At 50.5% G+C, this 26,055-nt stretch overlaps 1 protein-coding gene across 6 annotated transcripts in view; it reads right to left on the bottom strand.

Annotated features, from left to right (window-relative positions):
- Positions 1-26,055, bottom strand: part of SASH1 (SAM and SH3 domain containing 1) — a 324,812-nt gene that overhangs the window by 67,706 nt on the left and 231,051 nt on the right. For all 6 annotated transcript variants that reach the window (XM_051855276.3, XM_051855275.3, XM_070073463.2 and 3 more), the window contains 3 exons: positions 7,675-7,715; positions 5,427-5,513; positions 3,462-3,574 (listed from right to left, as the gene is read on the bottom strand). In XM_051855276.3, coding sequence (XP_051711236.3) covers positions 3,462-3,574; positions 5,427-5,513; positions 7,675-7,715 — 241 coding nt within the window. The remainder of the gene's footprint in view (positions 1-3,461; positions 3,575-5,426; positions 5,514-7,674; positions 7,716-26,055) is intronic.

Genomic DNA, 26,055 nt, shown 5'->3' on the forward strand with positions numbered 1-26,055 from the left:
TGCCAGCGCCGCAGACGGAGGATTAGCCTATTGAGACATGGCGCAAGCCTATTTTCTGTTCTAAAACACCCTTTTCCTGCCATGTTTTACCTCTAGCTATTTAGGCACTTAGTACTTGAGGATGCTGCCCGGAGCAGAGTGGCCACTCCATCAACTCCTGTAAGGTACTCGCCCCTGTATGTAAAGTCTCGTAGAGTTTGGAGAATGTCACCAACTATTTCTTCTGACATTCTACATTTTTGGATGGCCTTGTCGACAATATTTAGTTATCTTCATTTTATTTGAAAAGCAGAGGGACAGAGAGTCAGACAGAGAGAGATCTTCCATCACCAGTTCACTCCCCACATGGCCACATGAGCCAGGCTGAGGCCAGGAGCCATGAACACCATCTGGGTTTCTCACATGGGCAGCAGGAAACCAAGTACTTGAGAAATTACCCGCTGCCTTCCAGGGAGTGCATTAGTGGGAAGCTGGATGGGAAGCTGAGGAGCTGAAAAGTGCAAGCAGCCATTCTTATGCACAATATTCGTGATCTCTCACTGAGCTCCACGGCTTCATCTCACACTAAGCAAAGGCAGCCAAGCTGGCAACAGTCAGGCTGCGTGGCTAACAGTGCCACCCAAATCTGGGTACCACCATGCCACCTTCTCATTGGGCTGATTTCTGATTTCCTTTCCACACAGACAATGGTTGCCTAAATCAGAAAGACAGGGGCTGGCATTGGGGTATACCGGGTAAATCCGTTGCTGCCTGTGGTGCCGACTGACATCCCCTGTGAGTCTCGGCTGCTCCACTTCTGATCCGGCTCCCTGCTAATGCACCTTGGAAAGCACTTTTCACATCTTCTTGCACTCTTTTTTTTTTTTTTTTTTTTTGACAGGCAGAGTGGACAGTGAGAGAGAGAGACAGAGAGAGAGAAAGGTCTTCCTTTTGCCGTTGGTTCACCCTCCAATGGCCGCCGCTGCAGCCGGCGCACCGCGCTGATCCTGGCAGGAGCCAGGAGCCAGGTGCTTTTCCTGGTCTCCCATGGGGTGCAGGGCCCAAGCACCTGGGCCATCCTCCACTGCACTCCCTGGCCATAGCAGAGAGCTGGCCTGGAAGAGGGGCAACCGGGACAGAATCCAGCGCCCCAACCGGGACTAGAACCCGGTGTGCCGGCGCCGCAAGGTGGAGGATTAGCCTATTGAGCCACGGCGCCGGCTTATCTTCTTGCACTCTTAGAATACTGCACTAGGCACATCATTTGGAACTTGTAACAGGTGTTATTGGAAGACTATAGGCATGTTTTGCATTCATGTATTTTTTTTTAAGATTTACTTATTTATTTATTTGAAAGGCAGAGCAGGGGGCATCAATCTTCCATGCACATTCAATTTTTCATCAGTTTCTAACCCTGACTATTTAAAACGCGCCTGCATAAGACAAAGTAAAAAGCCAATAATCTGCTGCCATGCCCCACATGCTTGAGATAGCTAGGGCTGGGGCAGGCTGAAGCCAAGAGCCAAGTACTCCACCTGTGCCTCTCCCATGTGTGGCAGGGATCCTGTACTGAGGTCACCATCCACTGCCTCCATGACGCATTAGCAGGAAGCTGGACTGGAAGCAAGGAGTAGCTGGGACTGGACCCAGGCAGTCCGATATGTGAGGCAGCTCTGCCCGCTATGGCACAATGTCTGCCCCCCGATGCTTCGGTTTTACTATAAAGTGCAGTATAGCAGCATCACTTTGCAGAAGACATGTGAACATCTGGCCGTGGTCAAACCAAATCCAAGTCCAGATTTCTCCTGCGCATTTCTAGGAATCCAGCTGGACTTCCCCCAGTGCCGTGGCACACCCAAAGACTGGCACTGGAGGGAACACATATGCTGGACTTTCTGCCTCTGTGGGCAGCTGTGCCAGGGGGTTGATGGTGTGGGTAGAACACAGGGAAGGCTCAGGACGTGGGCCCAGACCACCAGCAGCATGGACAAGAGGCTGTTGCCTGTTACCTGCTCCCTCACCTGGCCCAGTGCCAGCTCGCTTGTCTGCAGCGAGCCCAGTCTCACCATCCCTGCCACCACCACTACTTCAAGTCTGCTGGAGGCTCTGCAGCCTAAGGCTGCTGTCACTCTTCCAAATTCGAAGAGCAAGAGGAAAGAACAGACGGGTGTCCCAAGGCCAACTTGGCTCTCAGGCCATCTTCTAAAATTAGTCCCTCCCCTATCCTGTATAAGTACTTTTCCGGAAACATTGTCTCAACAACGAAGTAAACTGTTTTTTAAACCCCTGCTCTTTACAGCCAGCTATACTAAACTCTACTGAGTATGCTTGTCACTCTTTCAAGGTTTCAGATCCAAAAGGTACCGCTTAATAGTTGCTATGGTTTGTCCCCTCCAAAATTCATACGGAAATGTGGCTGCCTTTGTGGCAGTGCTGGGGGGAGGGACTGAAGGAGGTGACAGGCTCACGGTGGGATGAAGGCCACTGTGAAAGCCATGAGATTGGAATCCTTTGGCCTCTCAGCCCTCTGCCCTCTGCCCTCTGCCATAGGACACAGCATGCAAGCTGCCCTCGTGGAAGAAAAGAACAGTTCCATCAGATGGACCTCAAACCTGCTGGAGCGCCCTGACCTTAGACTTGCTGGCCTGCAGCCAATAAACTGATGTTGTTTATAAATTATCCAGCCTGCAGGATTATGTTACAGCCACACAAAAAAGACTGAGGCAGGCAAAGTTACAACTCAGTCAATGATTCCTAGAGTGATTTGGAATTTTTCCTTATTTTCTAACCCTGACTATTTAAAGCTTGCCTGCACAGGAGAAAGTAAAAAGCCAAGATCAAACAGCTCATTTGTCAACAAGGAAAAGAAAACTGCTCGATTATTTGCTGCCTCCCAATCCTAAGTACCATTCAGTACTGCAAAGGTTAACTAGGCTCCTGTTAGTGGCTAATTTAACTCAAGGAGAAAAAGAAACAATAAACTACAATCAGGGCTCACTAGGATGAGAAAGTAAGAAAATGTCTGTGCTACATTCAAAGCTTCACTTCCAGGCTTCCCCGAGTTCAGTATGTGAGGACATCACACAGAACTGATGTTGCTACTCGTAACACAATTTTGAGTTTGTAATAAATATTTGACCATTGATTACATTCTAATCCATCTTTTCATCTGTGAATTTTGCAATGGCCTTTGGAAGGCCATTTCCCTCATTAATGCAGTCCACAAACACACTTGCCATTCATTGATCCATTCATTCACTCATTCATTCATTCATTCATTCGTTCATTGAAAAACGGAAGCTGCACCTCCAACAGTACAATGCTTGCATTAAGTAAATAAAATGGAATAAATGTTTTATCTGACCACGTGGGTACCTGCTGACTAGAAAATATCACAGAAGTCACACTTCTGATGGAATATTCTGCACCCTGTGGTGTCCCCAGAGGTGACTCACGAACACCAGCAAGGTCGGTGCTCTTACCCTGGCCAGGGCCTCCTCGATGGTGATCATCTTCTCCTTGACCATCATCATGAGCTGAATCCGCTCCTCGTCGCTCATGGTGATCTCACTGGCAACGTAGCCGACATCTTCACCTGGAGACGGAGGACCAAGAATCATAGGAACAGAAGTCAGAGAAACGAAGCAGAGTGCTGACCCAGGCCCCCTGGGAACGCGGCACCAGAGCCACCGGACACTGCCTGCTACAGGTGGGACAATTCCCTGGGAGCACCTCTGATAGGGAAACAGGCCCCAGGAATGCATGGATGTCACAATCCCCTCAGTGCACCAAAGCTCTTGAGATGATGCACTTCAGTGACAGACGCCGCTAAGACGGAACTTAAGCACCTGCCTAGACCCAGCAAGCATTGCAAGGACACAGCAAAGTCTCTGAATGAGTCTTCGGCCTGGCCACACCCTCTACTCCTAGCGCAGGCTACTGAGCTAACTGCTCACCAAGGACTAAGTGCAAATCAGGAAAATCAGACGGGAGGCACAGGTTTCCACACTGTGCATGGAAGTCAGCTTCCAGCTCAGAACTGAAAGCAGCCAGAACCAGAGGAACAGAGAAGCCCCACCAGGGACCCAGTAGGGAACAGGAAAAATCAATCGGAGACACTTGGACTGGTTGTGTGTGGAACAGGACATCAGTGACCCTGGGCTGTAACTCCCAGGAGCAAATAAGGCCACATCCTAGCCCCTCAGCTTCCTCCCCTGCGCTGTCTTTCTCAGAGACACTTCACTGGCCTGAGGGGTTGTCAGGACCTCGGCCACGGCTGCAGGTGCCCTGGGTGAAGAGGGACAGAGGGCAAGGGTCTGGCTGTCTACCTTGGAATTTATGATGGCCTGGTTTCCCTGTCTCATCTGCATTTTGCAATCAGTCCAGAAATGCCACTCTGCTTCTTTCTGACACTGGTCCGTGTGTACGGGAAGACTTACGGTGGGTCACGGGCAGGGGCGCGTGTGTTGTTCCATTCAGGGCTGATGGCAGAGAGGGAGGGGGGAGCCCCTGGGACTTGAAAAGAGCCACCTGAGCTGCCCACCTGCCATCCTCCTCCTTCCCTCTCCACCTTTTTCCTCTTAGTCTCGGGCTTCTTTGAATCACAGATGATCCCAGGCATGCACCAAAAGGAAACACTGGGACTGTTTAAGAAGAACCCTTTGCAAAGTGAGACAGCCCGGAAAAGCAACACCTCCGAGTACTGCCAAGGCCCCCAAGTGCGCAGCCGCCGGGTGTGCTGTGCGGGTTAGGAACAGTGGGAGAAGCGTCCTGACAAGGTCAAGGCGCTCTGATTTGGAGGCGGGAAAACACGCAGTGTCCCAGGTAAGCCGCTGGCTCTTTTATCTAGGGATCACCATTTCAGGGGGACCGGAAGTGGACTGGGGCCGCTTTCCTCTCTCAACACCAGGGAAATATCAGTTCCATAACGGGGCCTCAAAGGGGTGGCGCATTCACTTACTATCTAAACAACGACCAAAGACACAGCCGACACGGGGGCGGGGCTCTGCACAAAGCAGCCCCGGCAGACTGGACTCCCACGCTGTCGGGCCATTAGAGGGTTTCCAGGGACGGCAGCCTGCTGACAGGGGTGAGCACCCCAGGGTCACGGGGACGCAGAGGCTCCAGGCGGATGGGAAAGTCTAAAGCTAACAAATGCTAAGTCTTCCCCAGCAGGTTGGCTCTGGGCGAGGTAGGAATGAAGGCGGTTTTGAGGTGGGTAGGACTGAGAAAACGGAAGCTGGCTCTTTGCTATCAGAGCCGTAAGAAGAAAGGAAATCACCAGGCGCAAGTCTCCAAGTAACGACAGGCTTGTCAGAAATCTGGAACATTCTACGGGCCCACACAATGAGCTCTTCCAACTCGCAGCACCTATTTAATTTAGTGGCACAGCCGCCCTAACATTTGGAGCTAAAAGCACCTACTGTGTGCCGGCTGTGTTGCATTACCTTTGGAAGTCTGTCTCATGACTCCTTTCTGGTTCTTTCGGAAGTTCTGCCAGAAATACTTATTTTTTTTCTTCCAGTCTCCTTTTCCTTTCAAAAGAAGAAGGGAAAAAAAGACACAGTAATAAAGTCATTAATAACAAAAGAAGCCTCTTCTAATTCAAAGCTTGTAAGAATACTTTCATTTCACAAAAAAAGATACTTTTTTCTCTTCAAGTTGTTTAAAAAGAAATGCAAATGTCCTAGTAGCGGAGGGTTAGGATGAGAAGTAAGGCAACATCAAAAAGGCCAGCGGAACATGCATGCCTGCGTTCACTTTGATGTGTGTTTAACCAGTCCTCCTCAGTCCGCCCTGGCTCGCGGATCATTCCCTTTCAGTCTAGGCCACAATTATCTCGACTCCACCACAAATAGGATCCTGAGGAAGCTGACTTTTTTCTGTTGTTATTGTTGATCTGCCCTCAGTTTATTTCTGTTATTCCTGATTTAATGCAGAGAACAGAATGGTTGGCATTTCCTGTGCCTGCTGGTCAACGCAGCAGGTCCCAGGGGTCCCTGGGGTTGGCCCGCCCTGGTTCTGTACGGTGAACCCTCTGCAGGGCTCTAGTGATGGCACGACTGGGGCACGATGCCCGCACTTCTGGCACTGAGGCTACCTGGGACCTACCAAGAGCTTATCCCAGGCACGATGACAAAACAGACCGCAGTCCTGCTGTGACACCTCCCAACTCTGTCTCTCTCTCTCCTCTCTCTCTCCTCTCTCTCTCTCCAACCTCTCATTCCTCCCAGACTATTTTGGATGGCTTCCAAGTACAGATAAATTCCCTGCCATAGCTAGATATTTTTAATACTTGGTAGGGTCTTGATCATCCCTCGTATATAATTCTTTTTAAAAAGCAAAGGGAAAATGAATGGATAGAGCAGTCTCTTATTCTTTACAAATAAAAAGCAGCAGCAATGGTCTCCGCCGTCACACCGATGCGGGACATTCAAGTGGCAGCTTCGTGGCTGTCTGGTGTCTGCTTGGAAGCTCCACGGCCACTGCAAACACAGCCCAGCAGAGCCGTGGGCTTCCACAGTCTAGACGGGTGGTGCCAGGCCACGCCGCATGGCGCAGACACGTGGGAACCCTGCCATGGTGCGCCAGGCTAGCCAGGGTGCTGTCTGTCAAAACAGGATGCCCTCATTTAAGTTGTAAGAAGCCCAGGACTATGGGAACAAAAGCAGAGCCATCCAGCCTCAGACTTCCGATGCCCTCGGATCCTAACGACAAGTCTCATAGTGCCTGCTACCCTCGGGCTACACACTCAAGCCACTGCTAGCCATCAAGGGCTCGGGCAGACTGATAACTTATTACTCATCACATCTCCCTCTAGGGTAGTTTGGGAATAAAATGTATTTCTTTGACCCCAGGCCTTGTTCTCCGTGTTTCTGGAATGGAGACACAGCCTCAAATTTAAATGACAGCCTTTACCATAGCCAGGCTTTGGCTATCTAAAGGCATGTCTCATTTAATATTCACTTATACTTGCACCAGGGAGTATTGTTCCCATTCCACAGATGGGAAAAGGCTTGGGCAAGAGTCAAGAGGCAAGAGGCTTGCCTAAGGACATAACCTTTGAGATGAGAGCTATGATTCAGATCCAAGCAGTCGGATGGGGCACTGTGTGCCCCAAATCGCTGTTCCACACCCACCTTCTGACCTAAGCAGGAATGCTGCGGCTGTACCAAATACAGATTTTGCAATCAAGAACATATAAAATATATAATGCCTTAATTGTGCATAGTGCTTGAAGCAAAAATTCCCCTTTGAAGGATTTATCCCAGGGACACAATCGGGGACAGAGACTCCAGGATTTTTACAGCAGAGACAATGGGAGACAACCCAAATGTTCAGCACACAGGGGTTGGTTAATTAAAGCGGGCACACCCGATATGGTAGGATACTGTGCAGACTTTAAACATTGTATTGTAAGGAACACTCAATCATGTGGGAAAATGCTCCTGGCATTCAGTGTGTAAAAAAAAAAAATACACAATAGGATGTAGACTATGATCACAATTATGTTTTTTAAAAATCCCACACAACAGAGAAAGGGGTAGGCAGGGTTTCTGAGCATCAGAACAGGAACAGTGCTTATTTCTGGGCAGAAGGAGTCTCGATGGCTTTTGTGTTCTCACATTTATGTTGTCCATAAAGCATTAAAAGAAAACAATTAAACGGCAAATCCAAGAATCCAGTAGTACTGACCTACAGAGCTGTCTTCTGAGTTGGATTTATGCAGAGGGTGCCTAAGAAGGAAAAACGAAATCAGATTATCAGGGAGCCCAGCGGTCACGAGAGAACTGCAGATCCCCCTCCCCAGCCTGACACAGCATCAATTCCACTTAACAGAGCCAGGGAATGTCCATAGGCTCTTTACCATGAGCCTCTCCTACCCACCGGCTGCCATTTGTCAACATCTATTAAAGATGCACTCTGGGGTCCCGCCTGTATTACATGAAGAAGACAGGCTTCAACAGGTGGTCACTGACGCTCCTTTCATGGCCGTGAACTTGGAACTACAAGTTCAGTTACTGCCATGGGGGAAAGCCTCCCGGATAAGTGAAAATGGTAAAGAAAACAATCATGAAACCATAAACGTGGCACCACAGAGGCCATGTGGGCCAGCAGGGGATCTGAGTGGTCAGCGGTAGGAGGCACGGGGGTGGGGGATCCAGGTCACAGAGGAGTGAACACGCCACTCTGAGGGGCAGCCAGCCTGGAGCTCCTCTAGCCAACCTCGATGCAAGCTGACCGCTACAATGTCCACCTCGCTAAATCTTCCAAAGCCAAAGACAAGCAAGAACTCTGCGATTGTACGTGAGTTCCACCACATTTTAAAGTGACATCAAAGAATGCAATGTTTTCAGAAACGTGTCCAAGTCCATCAGTACATGTCTAGGCACTGGGATTGGCCCCATGCTCTGCCCTATACCCTGGTTCCAGTCTGTGATGGCTGATACAGGTGAACCCAATACTGGTCAACTGAACTGTCCAGAAACTATTATAGATACATACCAATTTAAAGTAAGAAGGGAGGAAAACCAAAGAAAGCTAAAATTGGTTATCTTAAAAAGGAAAGAGTAGAGTTGGGCGTTGAGCCTAGCAATTAAGATTCTAGTTAAGAAGTCTGAGTTGGGAGCTGCCTCTGTGGCATAGTGGGTAAAACCACCTGTGACATCAGCATCTCATATGGGTGCCAGTTCTAGTCCTGGTTGCTCCACTTCTGATCCAGCTCCCCGTTAATGTGCCTGGGAAAGCAGTGGAAGATGATCCAAGTCCTTGGGCCCCTGCACCCATGTGGGAGTCCAGGATGAAGCTCCAGGCTCCTGGCTTTAGCCTGGCCCTGGTCATTGTGAACCAGCAGATAGAAGATCTGTGTGTGTGTGTGTGTGTGTGTGTGTGTGTCTCCCTCTCTGTAATTCTTTCAAATAAGTAAATATCTGAGTCCTGTAATGGAGCCCCTGAGTTCAATTCCTGACTCTACCTTCTTGCCAAAGCAGATCCAGTGATGATGGCTCAAGTAATTGGGTTCCTGACACCCACGTGGAAGACCTGGATAAAGTTCTTAGCTCACCTCTTTGGACAGGCCGTTGCACACATTTGGGGAGTGAACTAGCATATGAAAGCTTTCTGTCTCAAAATAAATAAATAAATAAATAAATAATTTAAAAAAAAAGGAATGAGTAGAGCTTTGGCGTGAAGTCTGTAGCTGGTTGGTTCCAAGGACCAGAGAGCAAGTTCAGTACCCTTGGGGCTCCTGACAAGGAAAACCACAAAGACAGAACCTGCATCCCAGAAGCAAGGACACAGAAGGGATTTACACCTGAACCTTCACAGCTGCTTCTGGAGTGGGGTGGGGCGGACAATGGAGCAAGTGTCAGGCTCTGAGCGGGCTCGGGAAGACTGAAGATGGGAGAGCGGGGCTGGGTTACCTTGGAGAAACTAGTGGAAGAAGAGCAGCAAACCTAGGTCCCTTCACGGTGACCCTCCGCTTCCCTGGCAGGTGAGAAAGACCACCCCAGGGACCAGAGAGAGTGGACAGGGGCTTCTCTTGCAGAGCCACCATCCGTAGTACGGCAGCCTATGGGGACCACCCCGGAAGGGAAGGCCCAGGCCCGCAAGTCTGAGAGGAGGGCGTCGCCAGCACGCAAACCTCTACTGCCCACTGGGGAGAGCAGGTGCCAAAGAGCTGCTGCAGAGGCCTGGGGCCGGGTCTGAATGCAAGCTCCCCTCCTTCAAACACAGGAAACGCCAGGGAAATCCATCCACCTAGCAATCGACTTATCCCCAAATGTCGCTCCTGTCCTGTGTTGCACACTCCTCCCCCCATCCCTGCAAAAGCAAAAACGCCTAAACATGTTTACTAGTAAGGCCTTGTCATCAGTAGCCACCTCCAACCTTACGGCACGCAGCCAAAATGCAAGGAATGAAATCACACGTCAAGTACAAGGATGAATGCGAAGAAATGGAACTCACTGGTCAGGGAGGGTGATGGGTGTGGACAGAGAGGCACAAGGAAGGAGGAGGAAAAGGAGGGAGGGGGAAGAGGAAGGAGGGGAGAAGGCAAAGGGAGAGGGGAGGAGAGGGGAGGGGGCGGGGGAGGGGAAGAAGGCGCAGGTCTGGGCTCAAGGCCACAGGGGAGGTGCAGATAGAATAAAACGGAGCAGGGTTACTGGCTGGGAGTTAAGGCAAGAAACCCCCAAAAGAGAAACTCCATGTTAGCTAAGTTTGGATGCTTAAATTTTCTCTTACTAAATTTTACTCTGCAGCCTTTGGACTCAAAGCCACGCTCTCCACCATGAGCCACCTTGCACAGCGGATTCCGGTCGCTTGGTGTTGCTGGAGCTCATTCTCTGCACGTGACCACCCAAAGCAAGGGCACCCCTCCGTGCAGTTTTATACCCATGCTAAGGACTGGCCATGTCCTGCCCTAACTGCTAAGGTCCAAATACGTTCCATATCCCGAGCTCTGGATATAACCAGTTAGCTACCTAATAAAGTAAAAAAAAAAAAAAAAAAAAAAAAAAAAAAAAGATTATTTATTTGAAAAGCAGAGTTAGAGAGAGAGAAAGGGAGAGAGAGAGAGGAAGAGAGGGACAGAGGGGGAGAAAGTGAGAGGTCTTCCATCCACCAGTTCATTCCCCAAATGACTACAATGGCCAGAGTTGGGCCTATCAGGAGCCAGGAGCCAGGAAGTTCTTCTGGGTCTTCCATGTGGGTACAAGTGTCCAAGGACCTGGGTCATCTTCTACTGTGTTCCCAGGCCTTAGCAGAGAGCTGGATAGGAAGAGGAGCAGCCGGGACTAGAACTGGTGCCCATATATGATGCCAGCACTGCAAGCAGTGGCTTTACTCACTGTGCCACAGTACCGGTCCCTGTGAACTGTGGGAAATGGTCTAAAGACACATCACTTTCCTTCAGTCCTACGCTGAGTTAAAATGATAAACCTTAATGAGTTGTCAGGACTGTGACTGATTGTTTAATCCCAGTCCCAATTTGACAGAAGTTACAGTGGCCAAGAATTCCACAGCAGCTGAGGCCAGCAAGGGACAACACCCACGCAACCTCCTCCAGCCCACGGCTTCCTCTCCTGCATCGGGACGCCGTGGATATAAAATCATCCCAGCTCTGTCCACAAAAGATCAACCTTTCAGTTCCATCTTTCCAGCCACTACTTTTTCTTTCTTTCCAGCCGAATGGGAACACTTAACACCATAAAATGCTTCAGGACTTACAATGAAGAAGATCAGTTCTTTCTAACTCACAGGGACTACAAAATGTATTATTGTTTCCTCTCTAAAGTGCTGACTTACCAACATCTACATTATTTTTCTCTCCTTTCTTCAATTTATCACACATTTCAAATCATTAATTCTAAGGTTTGCCTGCAACCTAATCAGCGCATGCATTTTCCCCATGCTGCCAGCAGATGGCACTGCAGCTTCCTTATTCATCTCAGCGTAGTGAGTGGGATTTTGTTTTTAAAAATCTCCTGAGTTCCCAAACTAGACACTGGCCAAAAAATAACAAATCAGTGTTTCAGAAGCATCAGGCTTCTCCACTTGTTGATTTGCAAAGGAGTATAATGACCTCTTAGGAATGTGCACGCAGTGATGTCTCTGCAAACAGAAACTGGCAGGGCAGAGATGCTAAAGGCTATCTCCGGTGCCGGGCCTGGCTGCGCAGCCCTCTCTCTGGCTCCTAACGCCTCCCCCCAGCCTCTCCGCATCCTCCGATGCATTTCCGGAGCTGCTTGTATGTGATCGCATGATTCTCTTGTCTGTTTCCAGCAGGAAAGGAGGCCAAACGCACCTTTCCCCTGAAGCCTATCTAAACCCCAACTGTGAAAGGCACAGACAGGTCCCAAGAACCAGCCCCTAGCTCACTGCTGCACACTGAGCCTGGCACGCCTGTGACGGGTACCCAGTGCCCAGGCAGAAACGCCGAGAACAGACTGCACGTTCTGGCCTGGATAGGCTGTCCAGAAACTTCACTCATGCCACGCAAAACAAGAAGAAAGGCAGGGACCACCTGATCTCCAAGAAGGACATATGCTACATGTTACTGCAAAAACTGTACTTGAAGGGACTCCTTTTATGGCTTCTTAATCTGGAATCTCAGGAAATAAACTTCTTCATTAGTTTGCTTCCTGCTGGATTCTGACTCAGGGGTTTTGCTGTGTCTGGGTCTTTTCCTGCACGGTGCTGGGGCTGCCAAAGCAGCCTTCGCCACTCCATGCAGACGTAGAGAAAGTGCTGAACAGCTGTGCTGGGGAGGGTGTGTGTGCAGGAGGCGGCGGAAGGCTGCGGGTCTTATACGCAGTTAACACTTTCTTCTTTTTTATGTCATTTGTAAGTATGATTTGGGGATACACAGTGCTTGCTTAGTGGCAAGTTATTATGTAAAATAATTTCTTAATTTGACATACCCTGTTATCCTTTGGGTTTCAAAGATGTTTTTCGTCACACAGACATGCCTCCTCTTTTGCAGAGAAAGAAACAAGAAGCAAAATTCGCTCATACAGGGGCCAGCACTGGGGTGCAGAGGGTTAAGCCACTGCCTGCAGTGCTAGCCTCCTGTAAGAGTTCGGGTCCCAGCTGCTCTGCTTCTGATCCAGCTCCCTGCTAATGCGCCTGGGAAAGCAGCAGAGGATGGCCCAAGTGCTTGGGGCCCTTGCACCTGAGGGAGTCAGGGACGGAGTTTTGGGCTCCTGGCTTCAGTCCAGACCAGTCCCAGTCATTTCTGCCATCTGGGGAGTGGACCAGTAGATGAAAGATCAATCAATCTCTCTCTCTCTGCCTTTCAAATAAATACATTTAAAATGTTTTTTTTTTTTTTTAAATTTCATTCATACTCTTTACTGTCTGCCATAAAGACTCAAAGGTCACCCTTTCACCAGCCACGGGGCCTGGAAGGGAAGAGGGAGCTACAGGAATGCCTCAGCTGTAAGGAGATGCTCACCCTCCGGCTCAGGCAGGTGCAGGGGGCCAGGGCTCCTGACTCTGCACCCCATGCCCTTCTCGGGCCTTACCCCCAGCATCGGGCCCTCCAAGGCCAAAGCTGCTGAATCTCTGGCACACGCCGTGGTTCAGCTTGCCCCTCCACGGGCTGAGACTGAGGACTGCACGCCGTCAGAACTCCGCCGATATTCAATGGCAACGACAATGCCGGTGAAACGCTGGCAAAACATCCTGCCTGCAGTATTTCTCCTTCCACTTGCGGTGCAGTCCCCGGTCTGCACTTTCCAGCTTTCTGTTACAAGGTCACCTTCATAAAGGATCAAGGCGGCAACAGCTGGATCCAAAGAGCTCACACACTCCGGGAGACAGGCAGGCCTGGGGGTAGACGGCACAAGCCACCAATCCAAGCCTGACTGCCTTGTTAGGTTGAACAACAAGTAGCCACCTTGCTCGGAGGACTGGGCGAGAAATGTGAGAAATGTGAGAGCCCAGCATGGTGCCTGGCACCTGGAAAACCCCAAATAAATGCGACCTCCTGACTACTCAGCAGAGCAGCCTTGAACAGAGAAAACGGTGGGCCTCGGGCCATGTTCCGCCCAATTCTAGATTCTAGCCTCTTACAGAACACCAGGTTTTCTCCTTTTAAATATTTAAAATATTTATTTATTCGAAAGGCAGAGTGACAGAGAGAGGGAAAGATAGACAGAAACCTTTCATCCACTGGTTCTCTACTCAAACACCTGCTGAAGCAGGACCCCGGAACTCCATCTGGGTCTCCCACGTGGTGGCAGGGACCCAGGCAGGGAGCTGGACCGGAAGTGCAGCGGCAGGGGCTTGAACCCGCGCACTGATATGGGATACTGGCATCGCAGGTGGCAGCTTAGCCAGTTGAACCACAACAGCAACCTCTTCTGAATAATTTTTAACATAAACTCTCTGATAATTAAGATAGGCAGAGTAATCTCTCTTCCTCTTCTCAGTCACACTTCACAAAGCGATTTGTACTTTGCTTAGAATGACACATATACACAGAGACACACGATGGCTGAACTTATTATCAAAAACTCTTCCTCCGATTAATGTTTAGCACAATAGCCTTGCAATGGGATCCATGTGATCAACATCCTTAAGAGTACTTAGCTTCCAGTGTAGGGCAGAGCGAACTCCATGCTTTGTATTGACACCGAGTTGCTTTTCAATATGGACATTTAACTCATGGGCAAAGGCTTGGGCCCATCAATTATGTAATCTTCATTCTCCAAAGAAATGGCAGATTTTTCAGGTTTCGGAAGTGTGGATGTTGTCTGCAAACAGTAAAACCATCGGCGCTTTCATTCCAGTTCAAAGAGGGCCTTTGATCCATGATGCACACTCTGAACACTCACAGGATGCCGAAAGGACATCCCAAGTCCGAAATCTCCAGGGTGAGTGCTGGTATTTTTTAACTTATTCTACCCCATTCCACTGTTATAATGTCTTTGGTTTAAATGCATCACATCAGCTGATTCTGCCTCTACAAGATGCCTTTTCAAAAGGCATCTAGAGGCCGGCGCCGCGGCTCACTAGGCTAATCCTCCACCTAGCGGCACCGGCACACCGGGTTCTAGTCCCGGTCGGGGCGCCGGATTCTGTCCCGGTTGCCCCTCTTCCAGGCTAGCTCTCTGCTGTGGCCAGGGAGTGCAGTGGAGGATGGCCCAGGTGCTTGGGCCCTGCACCCCATGGGAGACCAGGAAAAGCACCTGGCTCCTGGCTCCTGCCATCGGATCAGCGCGGTGCGCCAGCCGCAGCGCGCCGACTGCGGCGGCCATTGGAGGGTGAACCAACGGTAAAGGAAGACCTTTCTCTCTGTCTCTCTCTCTCACTGTCCACTCTGCCTGTCAAAAAATAAAAATAAATAAAAAAAAAAAATTTAAAAAAAAAAAAAAAGGCATCTAGAAAACTAAGGAGAGAGGCGCGGCCCGTTTAGATGAGCGCCATTAGCCCCAACGCCTATCACCCCCTATCCCTCTGCGCCCTGCTGACTGTATTAGACACATCGACGTTCTGGGCTTCTGAACACGATCCTCCCTGCTGCAGTTAAGTCTAACTCCTTCGGTTTTATTCTACCTAGAGATGCTGGGCAGATGACTGGCAACTGGACATGAATGATGTCTCCCACGCTGTCCGTAAGGCCCACGACCCAGGGAGGAACACGGCCTGGGGTCCCAGCGCCAGTGTTCAAAGCCAAGCTCTCCCACTGACTGATGAGCAGCTCTGGCACATTACTAAGTCCCACAGAATCCAGCTTCTGCCTATGCACAGTAGAGACGCTGCTACCTCTCCCCCAGGTTTCCTGGGGTTCCGGTGAGTTATGGCTTGTACTGTGCTGACAGCACATGCAACACAGGCTAAACACTAAAAATACAAGAAAGCAAAACACAATAAAATATGCCCGCTACCCTCACTGGCCTTTTCTTCCAAGCAGCTCCACACATTTCTCTCCATCTTTGTCAACATGTCCTCCAGTGTGTCAGCATGTAATAAGGGAGCTGGTGCTCTGGCACTTCGGGCCAACAGGATCTCCAGGCCAAGGACAGGGCTCCAACCCTGGAGAGTCTGCGAATCCTTCACAAAGGTGCATTCAAAGAGATTTGTGTCCTTTCGCACTCCCCAGTCAGTAACTTGCACTGAAAGTCAATGATGCAGGTCACTGGCAGGAATACAAAAGCTGCACGTCTGAAAAGCAGCCAGAGGCCACCTCTGCACAGCGGGGCCCGCAGCCTGGTTGTGTTGGGTCACAACCTCACTGAGCCTACAAGTGCGGAAGGGCAGAGCGCAGTGCACCTGCGGGTGAGGGCTCGGGGCAGGGAGAATCCGCACTGCGTGGGGGTACAGCCATCTTCCAAAGCTTCAGGAAATTCTCAGTGGGTCTTCTCTTTTCCATCTGGGCCATATTTTGTCTTCATCTGTGGCTTCACGGGTCTGAACTGCCCAAGAAGCTGATATACAATTGCTATGCGTGTGCCAGTTTTGATGTGACTAACACTACTCCCAGTACATAGTCCGGCACTGAGAAGTTGTAAACGCTTGCACAGTTCCTTCAAATTTAGTAAATAATCTTCCAAACACCCTCAGGAAAACTAAAGGCATGAAGTAGTTTTGGCTCAAGTATGTTCATACAAGAAGGAACCAGTACGTGACCCATCTCATTAAAAACAACCAATGTTTGCTTGGCACAGAGAGTGAAGCTGCACACCACATGGCGCACACATTCTGGGAGTTTACAATTAAGCAAGTAGATTCTTTTTTAAATCATTTTTTTATTTACTTGAAAGTCAGAGTTACACAGAGAGAGAAGGAGAGGCAGAGAGAGAGAGAGAGAGAGAGAGAGAGATAGTCCTCCATCCGCTGGTTCACTCCCCAGTTGGCCGCAACGGCCAGACCTGAACCGATCCGAAACCAGCAGCCAGGAGCTTCTTTCGGGTCTCCCATGTGGGTACAGGAGCCCAAGGACTTGGGCCATCTTCTGCTGCTTTCCCAGGCCATAGCAGAGAGCTGGATCGGAAGTGGAGCAGCCGGGACTTGAACTGGTGCCCATATGGGATGCTGGCACTGCAGGCAGCAGCTTTACCCATTACGCCACAGCTCCGGTCCCAAGCAGGTAGATTTTACTGACTTGCCAAAGGACGACGAGAGTGGAAGAACCAACTGCCTCAGGGCCGGGGTTGTAGCACCATGGGCTGAGCTGCCACACGCAACACAGTACCCTAGGCGTCCGATTTCAGAGTGCTGGTTTGAGTCCCAACTGCTCCATTTCCAATCCAGCTTCCTGCTAATGCACCTGAGAAAGCAGCAGACGACGGCCCAATGTGTGAGACCAGGATGGAGTTCCCTGCTCTTGGCTTTGGCCTGGCCCAGCCCTTGGCTACTGTGGGCATTGAGGGAGTGAACCAGCAGATGGAATATCTCTGCCCTTTAAATAAATCAACAAATAAAAATTTTAAAAGAATCAGTTGCCTCCCATTTCAACATTCATTTTTATCTTCTTTCTTATTTACAACCCCAACTGGGGGCAGGGGTAGGTATACTGTTAAAATACTCACTTCCCAGACTCTCTTGCAGCTAGCCAAGGACAGGTCTAAGTGTCTGGCAGAGCAGCGACACTGGGATCTGTACTGGAGCTTTCCTAACCATGCCAGTTTTTCCAGGATGGGACAGACCCACTCAAGGTACATGTCTTTGGCCTAGGATCTTTGCCTTCATCCTGCCCAAAACATGGGTGGATGCCCCAGCAGTTATCATTTTACCATAAGGAAAAAAGTCACATACCAAGCAGAGTGGAGTAGGAGAGGGAGTCACGCCTCCAGCAGCTGCCCCTGCCTAAGGGTACCAGCCTCCAGGGTCCTTGTCACATGAGGCTATGCCTCCATTGGTCTCAATACTGAAGGCACAAGCCAGTTACATGCAACTGAATATAACCAGCATGTAGTGGTTCAGAAATAACAGCATCTACAGGCACTGGTCTGCTTTACCAGGCACATTTATACCTCTTTCAGGATCCCAGAGAAGAACCAGCCCCACTGCAGAGAGAGAGAGGCTGAGGCCCAGAGTGTGTGTCTGTGACTTGTCCAAGGTCTCACAACTGCAAGATGTAACGCACAGAGCTCAGCTTAGCGGCTCTTGGGCCACCCAACCCAGTGTTTTTCCCATGAAAACTTGGTCTCTGTGGGGCCTCTATGTGTCTTGCACAGCTTACTTCTCACACACTCCCACTAGCAGGTACAATCCTGTGAGCCCAAAGCCAAAATGCTATGTGTTTTCTCTGCCACTGAAAGTGCGCAATTTGCAACTTGGCCAGCAGAGTTTACAGCCCAGGGTCAAACTGACTTCTGCGATTCCCCAGCAGGCACGCAAATGAAGGTGCAAACCAAGGACCAAGCCTTGGCCTTGTGCTCACTCGGGTTGTGCTATAACCAGTACACACGAACCCGGTCCTGCCCTGGCCTCCAGGTAGATTTAAAACCTTATTGCGGTCTCATATCTTAAGAATTGCTAGATTGTTGTCAAAAGCAAAGTAAAACAAAGCAGGCTTGTAGCACTGTTTCTGCCACAGAAGCTGGTTTTTATACGATGAGAAAAAAAAATAGAAGGAACTTCACATGAGCGTCAGCAGGCTACTGAACAACAACAACAACAACAACAAACCGTTGTTTACACTTTTTCCTGGATGCTATTTATTCTGTAAATGGAGGAAAATTTCTACTTCCACTTTGAAGTTGTCTGCCTGTGTAATAAATCTGGGGTCCAAGGAAGGCTTTTCTCAAGGAAACGCAGCTGAGGACTGAAGCCGGCAGGAAGCCTTTGCACCCTCCTGGCTCACAGGCTAGGTGGGGTTAAGGGGGCTGCCACCCCCGCCACTGGGGCAGAGAGGATGGGGGTAACCCACAGCAGCAGAGGCCCGGCACAGAGAGGGAAGCCAGTTTTTGGTATTCTTAGCAAATCGGTACGAACCGAACCTACCCAGGACAGAACAGGAGGCTCGGAATGGCTCCAGCCTCAGGATGGGGCGGGGAGCAGCCGAGAGGGAAGGCTAAGAAGAGCCATTCAATTATCTCTCCGATCGTTGCCATGGTGACGGCTCCGGAAGCAGGCCGAACTTTCTCAGTGGAAACAAACAGCGGTTCTCATTCACTGCCCAGCCTGGCCATGCTGGCTGCTTGGGAAGGCTGGGCAGAGGGTCCTGGGGAATGGGGTGGGGGTGGGGGAGACAGGAGCTGCTGCTTTCCTCAGTCAGCTGCTCCAAGGGGCAGCAGGGGAGCTGGGGAGCTGTGGACAGGGAGGACCCTTCCTCTCCTTACTGTAGGCACAGTGACCGGCCACCCAGGACTTGACTGTGGGTGCACCTGCTGCTAGCAGCATGAACAATATGGTAGCCAGGGTCGGGGCCCTGCCATGATGGGCACCTGGGCCTCCCCTTGGCCCCCACTCTTAATTGCTGGTGAGTAGGCTTTCTGTATTACAAATATTATGGCAGTGGGAACCTGAGCTTTTCTGCCTCCTAATATCTCAGTTCCAAATTCCCAAACATTTTCCTTGTCACAACCACTCGCCTTCCACCTGGGGCCACCTGACAGTGGTTGCACCTTGCCTCCCTGCACTTTGCCGGTCTCACTGCACGCACCCCCATCCAGCCACCCAAGGGATGCAAAGCCTTCCCCAACATGACTCTGTGGCTTTATCCTAAGCCACCAGGAGGCTCTGCAGGGGTCCCACGACCTCTCCCAGCATCTGCCGAGCAGCCCCCAGGCCTGCCTGTGCTGAATCATGGAGAAGAAGCAAATGGCACAATCTGCTGACCAGACACTGGTCTGGGTGGTGGCTCCCAAGACTGCACTGTGATGGAAAACTGAAGCTTTCGGGGGCCCACCTGGAGGGCCAGGACCATTGGGGTGGGCGGGGCCTGCGGCTCTGCCTTTCCCACAAGCTCTCTGGGTAAGTCTGATGTGTGGATGTGCTTGGAACCCCTGGAGTCCCTGGGGCATCCTTCAAACCCAACAACTCCAGAATAAGAAACGTAGAACTGCAGGGGAACATCTCAGAACGATATGACCAAACGCGTGGCCAGGCCTGACTGTGAGGTTTATCTGGACAGAGCCCAGGGGTAGTCTCAAGCATCATCGGTCCTGGCACGCAGGAGATGCTCCGCATAGTGCTGATGGAGGAAACGGGCAGTGGATGAAAGAATGTGGAGAGCAGAAGCAGGATGGAGAAAGGCGCGCCGAGTTTCAGACTCTCAGAGTTTCTCTCTCCACCAGCGGTCTCCTCGGCTCCTGGGAGGACTCCTGCCCCCCTCACACTGACAGTGGTGCTCCTGACACAAAACCCAAGGCTGGGCGACTTCTGAGCCAGGCAGGCCCTCCAACCGCACCACTCCCCCACACGGCTCTGCTCTCAGTCACACACCTTCACTTCCAACTGCATTTCACCTCCTCTCCCCGCTTGCTAAGAACCCCGGTCTCACTCGGCAGGCGCTCACTCCTGGGGGAACCTGGGGCGGAGCTGCAGTCTGACAGCTCATTCAGCTTGGCTTAGGATTCCTAGAACGCTCTCCCCTCAGAGATCTCGGGGGCCAGGAGAGACACTTTATGTGAGATGCAGAATGCAGACAGAGAGCGGCCAGCATTTTTCTCTCCATGCTGCCAGGTCAGTGCCAGGCACGAGGCCCGAGGGAGCTGGCATGCGCCACGGCTGGTCCCTGTATGGCATGGGGCAGTGGCTGGGCTGGCAGCCTCACCACTGAAGAGCTGTTGGTGGTGAGAGGGCACCGGTTCTGCCTACCCTCCCAGCTGCAGCCGGAGCCTCGCTCTCCCCACTTCACAAGCATGCACCAGGCTTCCCGACCGCACAGCCCTGTTGCAGACTTCGCCCAATACAGAAGGAGCAGCCGCAGCCGCATCCAGGCTGTGCAACCTGTCCCACAAGTCCTCATTTCACCTGAACTTCTCTACTGGGGCCCCAACCAATGCTCAAACTCCAGGACCCTCAGCCCCACCTCTTTCTCCTGAGGGTTCCTCGTCCTCCCTCCTACACTTTCCTGTCCTGATGGTTCTCACACTGAATTTAAGTCCTGCATTCTGCTGACTGTAAGGACGTAACCACCCTTCCAACCCAATTCATCTTGCCAGGCTCTAGCATATTTGTGCAAACAGCAGAAGCTTGATAATTGTATACTAACATCTATCTGTTGTCCAGCCCACTGCCGGTCTCTCCAAAGTAGACTGGCCCTTTACTGTCCTCGTGGTGGGGCCTCTGATAGGAAGCCTGGCCCTTGGGCCGGCGCTGTGGTATAGCAGGTAAAGCCATCACCTGCAGTGCCAATTCGAGCCCCGTCTGCTCTACTTCCAATCCAGCTCTCTGCTATGGCCTGGGAAAGCAGTGGAAAAGGGCCCAAGTGCTTGGGCCCCTGCTCCCACATGGGAGACCCGGAAGAAGCTCTTGGCTTTGAATGGGCACAACTCTGGCATTGAGGCCATCTGAGGAGTGAATGAGCAGATGGAGGACTCTCTCTGCCTCTGTCTCTCTGCAACACTGCCTTTCAAATAAAAAAAAAAATCAATCTTTAAAAAAAGAAGAAGAAACCTGGCCCTGCCCTTACCCAGACATGGTTCTCGAATCCAGCCCTGCCTCACCCAAGCTTTGTAATTCCACTAGGTCTTTAACTCTTCTAAACCTTGCTTTCCTTAACTGTAAAACACCACCCCCATCACAGATTGGTGAGCAGAATCAATAAGATAAGCAGGGAGCGTCCAGGACATCGTAGCTCAGTGACCCCCTGTATTCCCACCATGGTAGGAATGCTGTTTATTTATTTCTACCCTCCCACAACCTTCCCCACCACTGGCCAACATTCAGTTCATCTCCTACGCAAGAGACACTGCAAACAGTGGCCACCTCCGTGTGCTAACCCGTCGCCAGCAGTCGCAGCAAGGGCACACCCGGTCTGCCGCCAAGGAAGGTGGTGGCACATGGGCTCAAGCTGCGGCTGGGTCAGCTGGAGGCTCCCCCACGCACGCACACACACACACGTGGCAGAGGCCAACAGGGTTTGTGGCTGGCAACAGCTGAGCGGAGGACGCAGACACAGCTGCTCCCGCCCCAAGGCCCTGCGTTCTGGAATGCTGAGCCCCTCAAATATGCTGCATGATGGAGGGTGCACACGTGTGGACAGACACGCCTGCTCACACAGACACGCTGCCGCATGGTGTGCCCACACCGTACGCTGCTGCTCCTGAGCCTCTCCTTGGAGGTCATTTGTAAAGCATGTATTTGAGGTAACCCTGGCTTCTGATGAGCTCCGTGTATCGCAAGAACCACCTAATGGGATTCCTGATGGACACACTGCCCCTGTCTGCACACAGAGGTGGGTAGGGATGATGGAGGGCGCAGGCGGAATGAGAGGACCTGTCTCAGCCATGGCACCGGGCTGGGGATTTCACAACCACCCTTGGAAAGAGCCCTCACGGTGCACGTTTTGCCAATGAGGAACCCGAGGTTAGAGAGTCCCAGCGCATTGTTCTAAGCCCACAACCAGTAGTGCTTAAACCCAGGTGCAGGTTCTGGGCAGCTCCAGAGCCTGCACCAGTTACAACATGGCAGCACCCTTGCAGCTGGGCTCAACTGAAGGGTGCAAGACCTGTGGCCGGCTGGGTCTGATGGCCTGAGCTGTGGGGACCCTGGGAGGCACTGGCGAGGACCAGCCCTGTGTAAATGAGGAGCTAAAGCCAGGAGGGTGAAACCTCACAGAGGACTTGAGCGTCAGAGATGACTTACAACTCCAGCCCGCGTGCCTTCAGGGCCTCAGCCTCATAGATGCTCAACAATAAGCGGATTCAGGCAAAAGGATGAATAATCTGGTTGGTCAGACCCGGCACCTGGGCCAGCCCATTTATGTCCTGAAAACTAAGTTTGGTGCCCTGGCCACATGTCCACCTGATGAGCTTCAAGGACCACACAGCAGGGACTCAGGTAGTCCCCAGTGCTCTCTGTGGTGCTGCTGTAACAGGCCATCAGGGCCCACCTCCCGTCCTGAGAGGACAGCAGGCACACAGCGGGCACCCACCTCGGCTGGCCTACTGAGGACTCCATCGGGCAGGCCTCCATGTGACTTCCTCAGCGCCCCCTGCATGGCCACAGGCTCCAGGCGGGGACACACAGGCGCGGTTCCCATGGGACAATGCGGGTGTCCCCTCCCTACCCCGCAGTCCTGTCACACACAGAATGTGGAAACAAAGAGCCTGCATTAGGCTGAGCTCCAGAGACGTGGCTTGGCCTGGATTTCCGGGCCAGCCCAGCAGCTCTTCTCACGGAGTCTGGTCTACTGAGTGCAGAGGTCCCATCAGCCCACAGCGCCATCTGTGCAGAGCTGTGGCGCTGAGCCTGGGGCTTGGATGGACGTGAGGACAGAGAGCAGTCCTGTCCTTGGGCAGCTCCTACAACGAGAGGAACCCACTCACCAACCCCCAGCCCCAAACTAGCTGGAGAAGAGGGAGGAGGTCCCAGTCAGGAAACAATGAACCAAAACAATAAGGATTTCTCATGCATTCAAAGAAGCTGAATTTAACTCAATACATCTGTAACAAATTTTCTGGCAAAAATCCACTTTCCCTTCATTTGCATGGAAGGCCTAGAATAGGCAAATCTATAGAGACAGTGGATTGATGACAACTTAGGGTGTCATTAGTGATCAAGGAACGACAGTGAAAGAGCTTGGGAATGAACATGGAGCTGACTGGACTGAGGTGACACACATCTGTGAATACACTAACCACTACTGAACAGCACACTTCAAGTGGGCAGATGTATGACGTGTGCACTGCGTAACCTGGGAAAACTGATGAACAAAACCAGAACACGTGATCCCATGAAGACTGGGGCAGCCGTGCCCATGGCAACATCCTTCATAAAAGGTAAAATGTGCTAACAACTTCCTTGCAATAAACAAAATGTGTACATGTACAACACAGTGAGTCTTGCAGATATCACGCTAAGCGAAAGAAGCCAGCCATAGGAAAACACACGACTCGCTTCCTGTGAAAAGCCCAAGACAGGCAGAGCTAGAGACAGAGAAACAGAAAGGAGATTGGTGGCTTCATCAGGAGTTAGGGGGAATGTGGGAATTTGGAGAGATGACAGCTATGGGTTACAGGGTAATTTTAAGTTGACAAAAATATTCGAAAATTGATTGTGCTGATGGCTATAAAACAACATACAAAAATATCAATGAATTATATACTTTTAACAGGTGAACGGTTACGGTATGTGAACTATATTTCAATAAAGCCATTACATAAAATAGAAGCACTTTTCCCACAAAACCGCAGACAGATTTAAACGTTTTTAAAAATTAAACAGCCATAATGTTTTGAATGTTTCTTGATCTGTGCCTTTATCTGGAGGTGTCATGGAGTCAAGACAGGAAGGAGGGAAGTTGGGAGACTTGAACAAGCCGGCAGAACAGAATCACGTGTGGAGAGGTGGGAGCCTTAGAGACAGGTTTGGGTATTTGTGCAAGCTGCTAGTCTATCTACTCAATGTCCTTGACAAGTAGCTTCTTAAAGTTAATATTTATAAGCAGAAAACACTTTTTGTATCCCACTATCAGTGTGGGGAGACCCTGACATGGGCTGGGTAACAAGTAAGACCAAAGGCGGTCTTTTGTACCAGTGTATTTCCAGTCCAGGGAATAATCCTTTTTTGTTTGTTTGTTTGTTTTTTAAGATTTATTTATTTATTTGAAAGGCAGAGTTACAGAGAGGCAGAGGCAGAGGCGGGGGGGGGGTCTTCCATCCACCGGTTCACCCCCCAGTTGGCCACAATAGCCAGAGCTGGGCAGATCCTAAGCCAAGAGCCAGGAGCTTCTTCTGGTCTCCCACGTGGATGCAGGGGCCAAAAGACTTGGGCCATACTCTACTGCTTTCACAGGCCATAGCAGAGAGTCAGATAGGAAGAGGAGCAGCCAAGACTTGGACAGGCGTCCATGTGGGATGATGGCACTGCAGGTGAAGGCTTTACTCGCTATACCACAGCACTGGCCCCATAATTCTTTTTTTTTTTTTTTTTAAGATTTATTTATTTATTTGGAAGAGTTACAGAGACAGAGAGGGAGGGAGAGACAGAGAGAGATCTTCCATCTGCTGGTTCACTCTCTAAATGGCCGCGATGACCCAGGCTGGGCCAGGCCAAAGTCAGGAGCCAGGAGCCAGGAGTCTCCTCTGGGTCTCCCACAAGGGTGCAGGGGCCCAGGGACTTAGGCATCCTCCACTGCTCTCCCAGATGCACTAGCAGGGAGTTGGATCAGAAGTGGAGCAGCAGGGACTCGAACCGGACTCGACCTGGTGCCTATATGGGATGCTAGCGCTGCAGGTGGTGGCTTCACCCACTATGCCACAGCACCAGCCTCAAGAAAAAGCCATCTTTAACCTAGTTCAAAAGACTGGGCGCAGTCAATGATTTCCAGACAAGCACTGAACAAGTACTTGCTCTGTGAAAAATATCCCTCTTGGGCACTGAAGAGAATCTTGAGAGAGGAAGAGAACGGGCTCTCAGCTTCAGACCTCACGACCAAGCTGGTCCATGTGGGGTTTGAAAAGGATGCAAGTGGCCAAAGCAATGGGCAAGGGCATGAACTTGGGTAGCTATGGATAAGACAGGAGATGACTAAGCACTTACTATGTGCCAGATGGCTTACTAAGGGAGGTAAGTGCTGTAATGACTATTGTCATTTTACAGTTGTGACAGTTGTGGACAGAAAGGGTCGACAGCTTGTCCACGAGTCACAGAGCTGGTAAGAAAGACAGTCCAGATTTGAACTTGGGCATGGAGGCTTCTCCCCAAGGCTAGTGACTCTCAGATGGCACTGAGATGGTTGCCTCCAACTCTGTGACTTTAGGTGGGCCAATTACTTTGAAAAAGAGTAGTTCAGTGACTTTTTGAAAATCTACAAGATAGGCCGGCGCCGTGGCTCAATAGGCTAATCCTCTGCCTGCGGCACTGGCACTCTGGGTTCTAGTCCCGGTTGCTCCTCTTCCAGTCCAGCTCTCTGCTGTGGCCCGGGAGTGCAGTGGAGGATGGCCCAGGTTCTTGGGCCTTGTACCTGCATGGGAGACCAGGAGGAAGCACCTGGCTCCTGGCTTCGGATCCGCACAGCACGCCGGCCGCAGTGGCCATTGGAGGGTGAACAATGGTAAAGGAAGACCTTTCTGTCTCTCTCTCTCACTGTCCACTCTGCCTGTCAAGAAAAGAAAAGAAAAGAAAAGAAAAGAAAAGAAAAGAAAAGAAAAGAAAAGAAAAGAAAAGAAAAGAAAAGAAAAGAAAAGAAAAGAAAAGAAAAGAAAAGAAAAGAAAAGAAAAGAAAAGAAAAGAAAAGAAAAGAAAAGAAAAGAAAAGAAAAGAAAAGAAAAGAAAAGAAAAGAAAAGAAAAGAAAAGAAAAGAAAAGAAAAGAAAAGAAAAGAAAAGAAAAGAAAAGAAAAGAAAAGAAAAGAAAAGAAAAGAAAAGAAAAGAAAAGAAAAGAAAAGAAAAGAAAAGAAAAGAAAAGAAAAGAAAAGAAAAGAAAAGAAAAGAAAAGAAAAGAAAAGAAAAGAAAAGA

This window comes from Oryctolagus cuniculus, chromosome 5, assembly GCF_051225735.1.
Source record: "Oryctolagus cuniculus isolate XC-2025 breed Fujian yellow rabbit chromosome 5, ASM5122573v1, whole genome shotgun sequence".
NCBI classification, from domain to species: Eukaryota; Metazoa; Chordata; class Mammalia; order Lagomorpha; family Leporidae; genus Oryctolagus; species Oryctolagus cuniculus.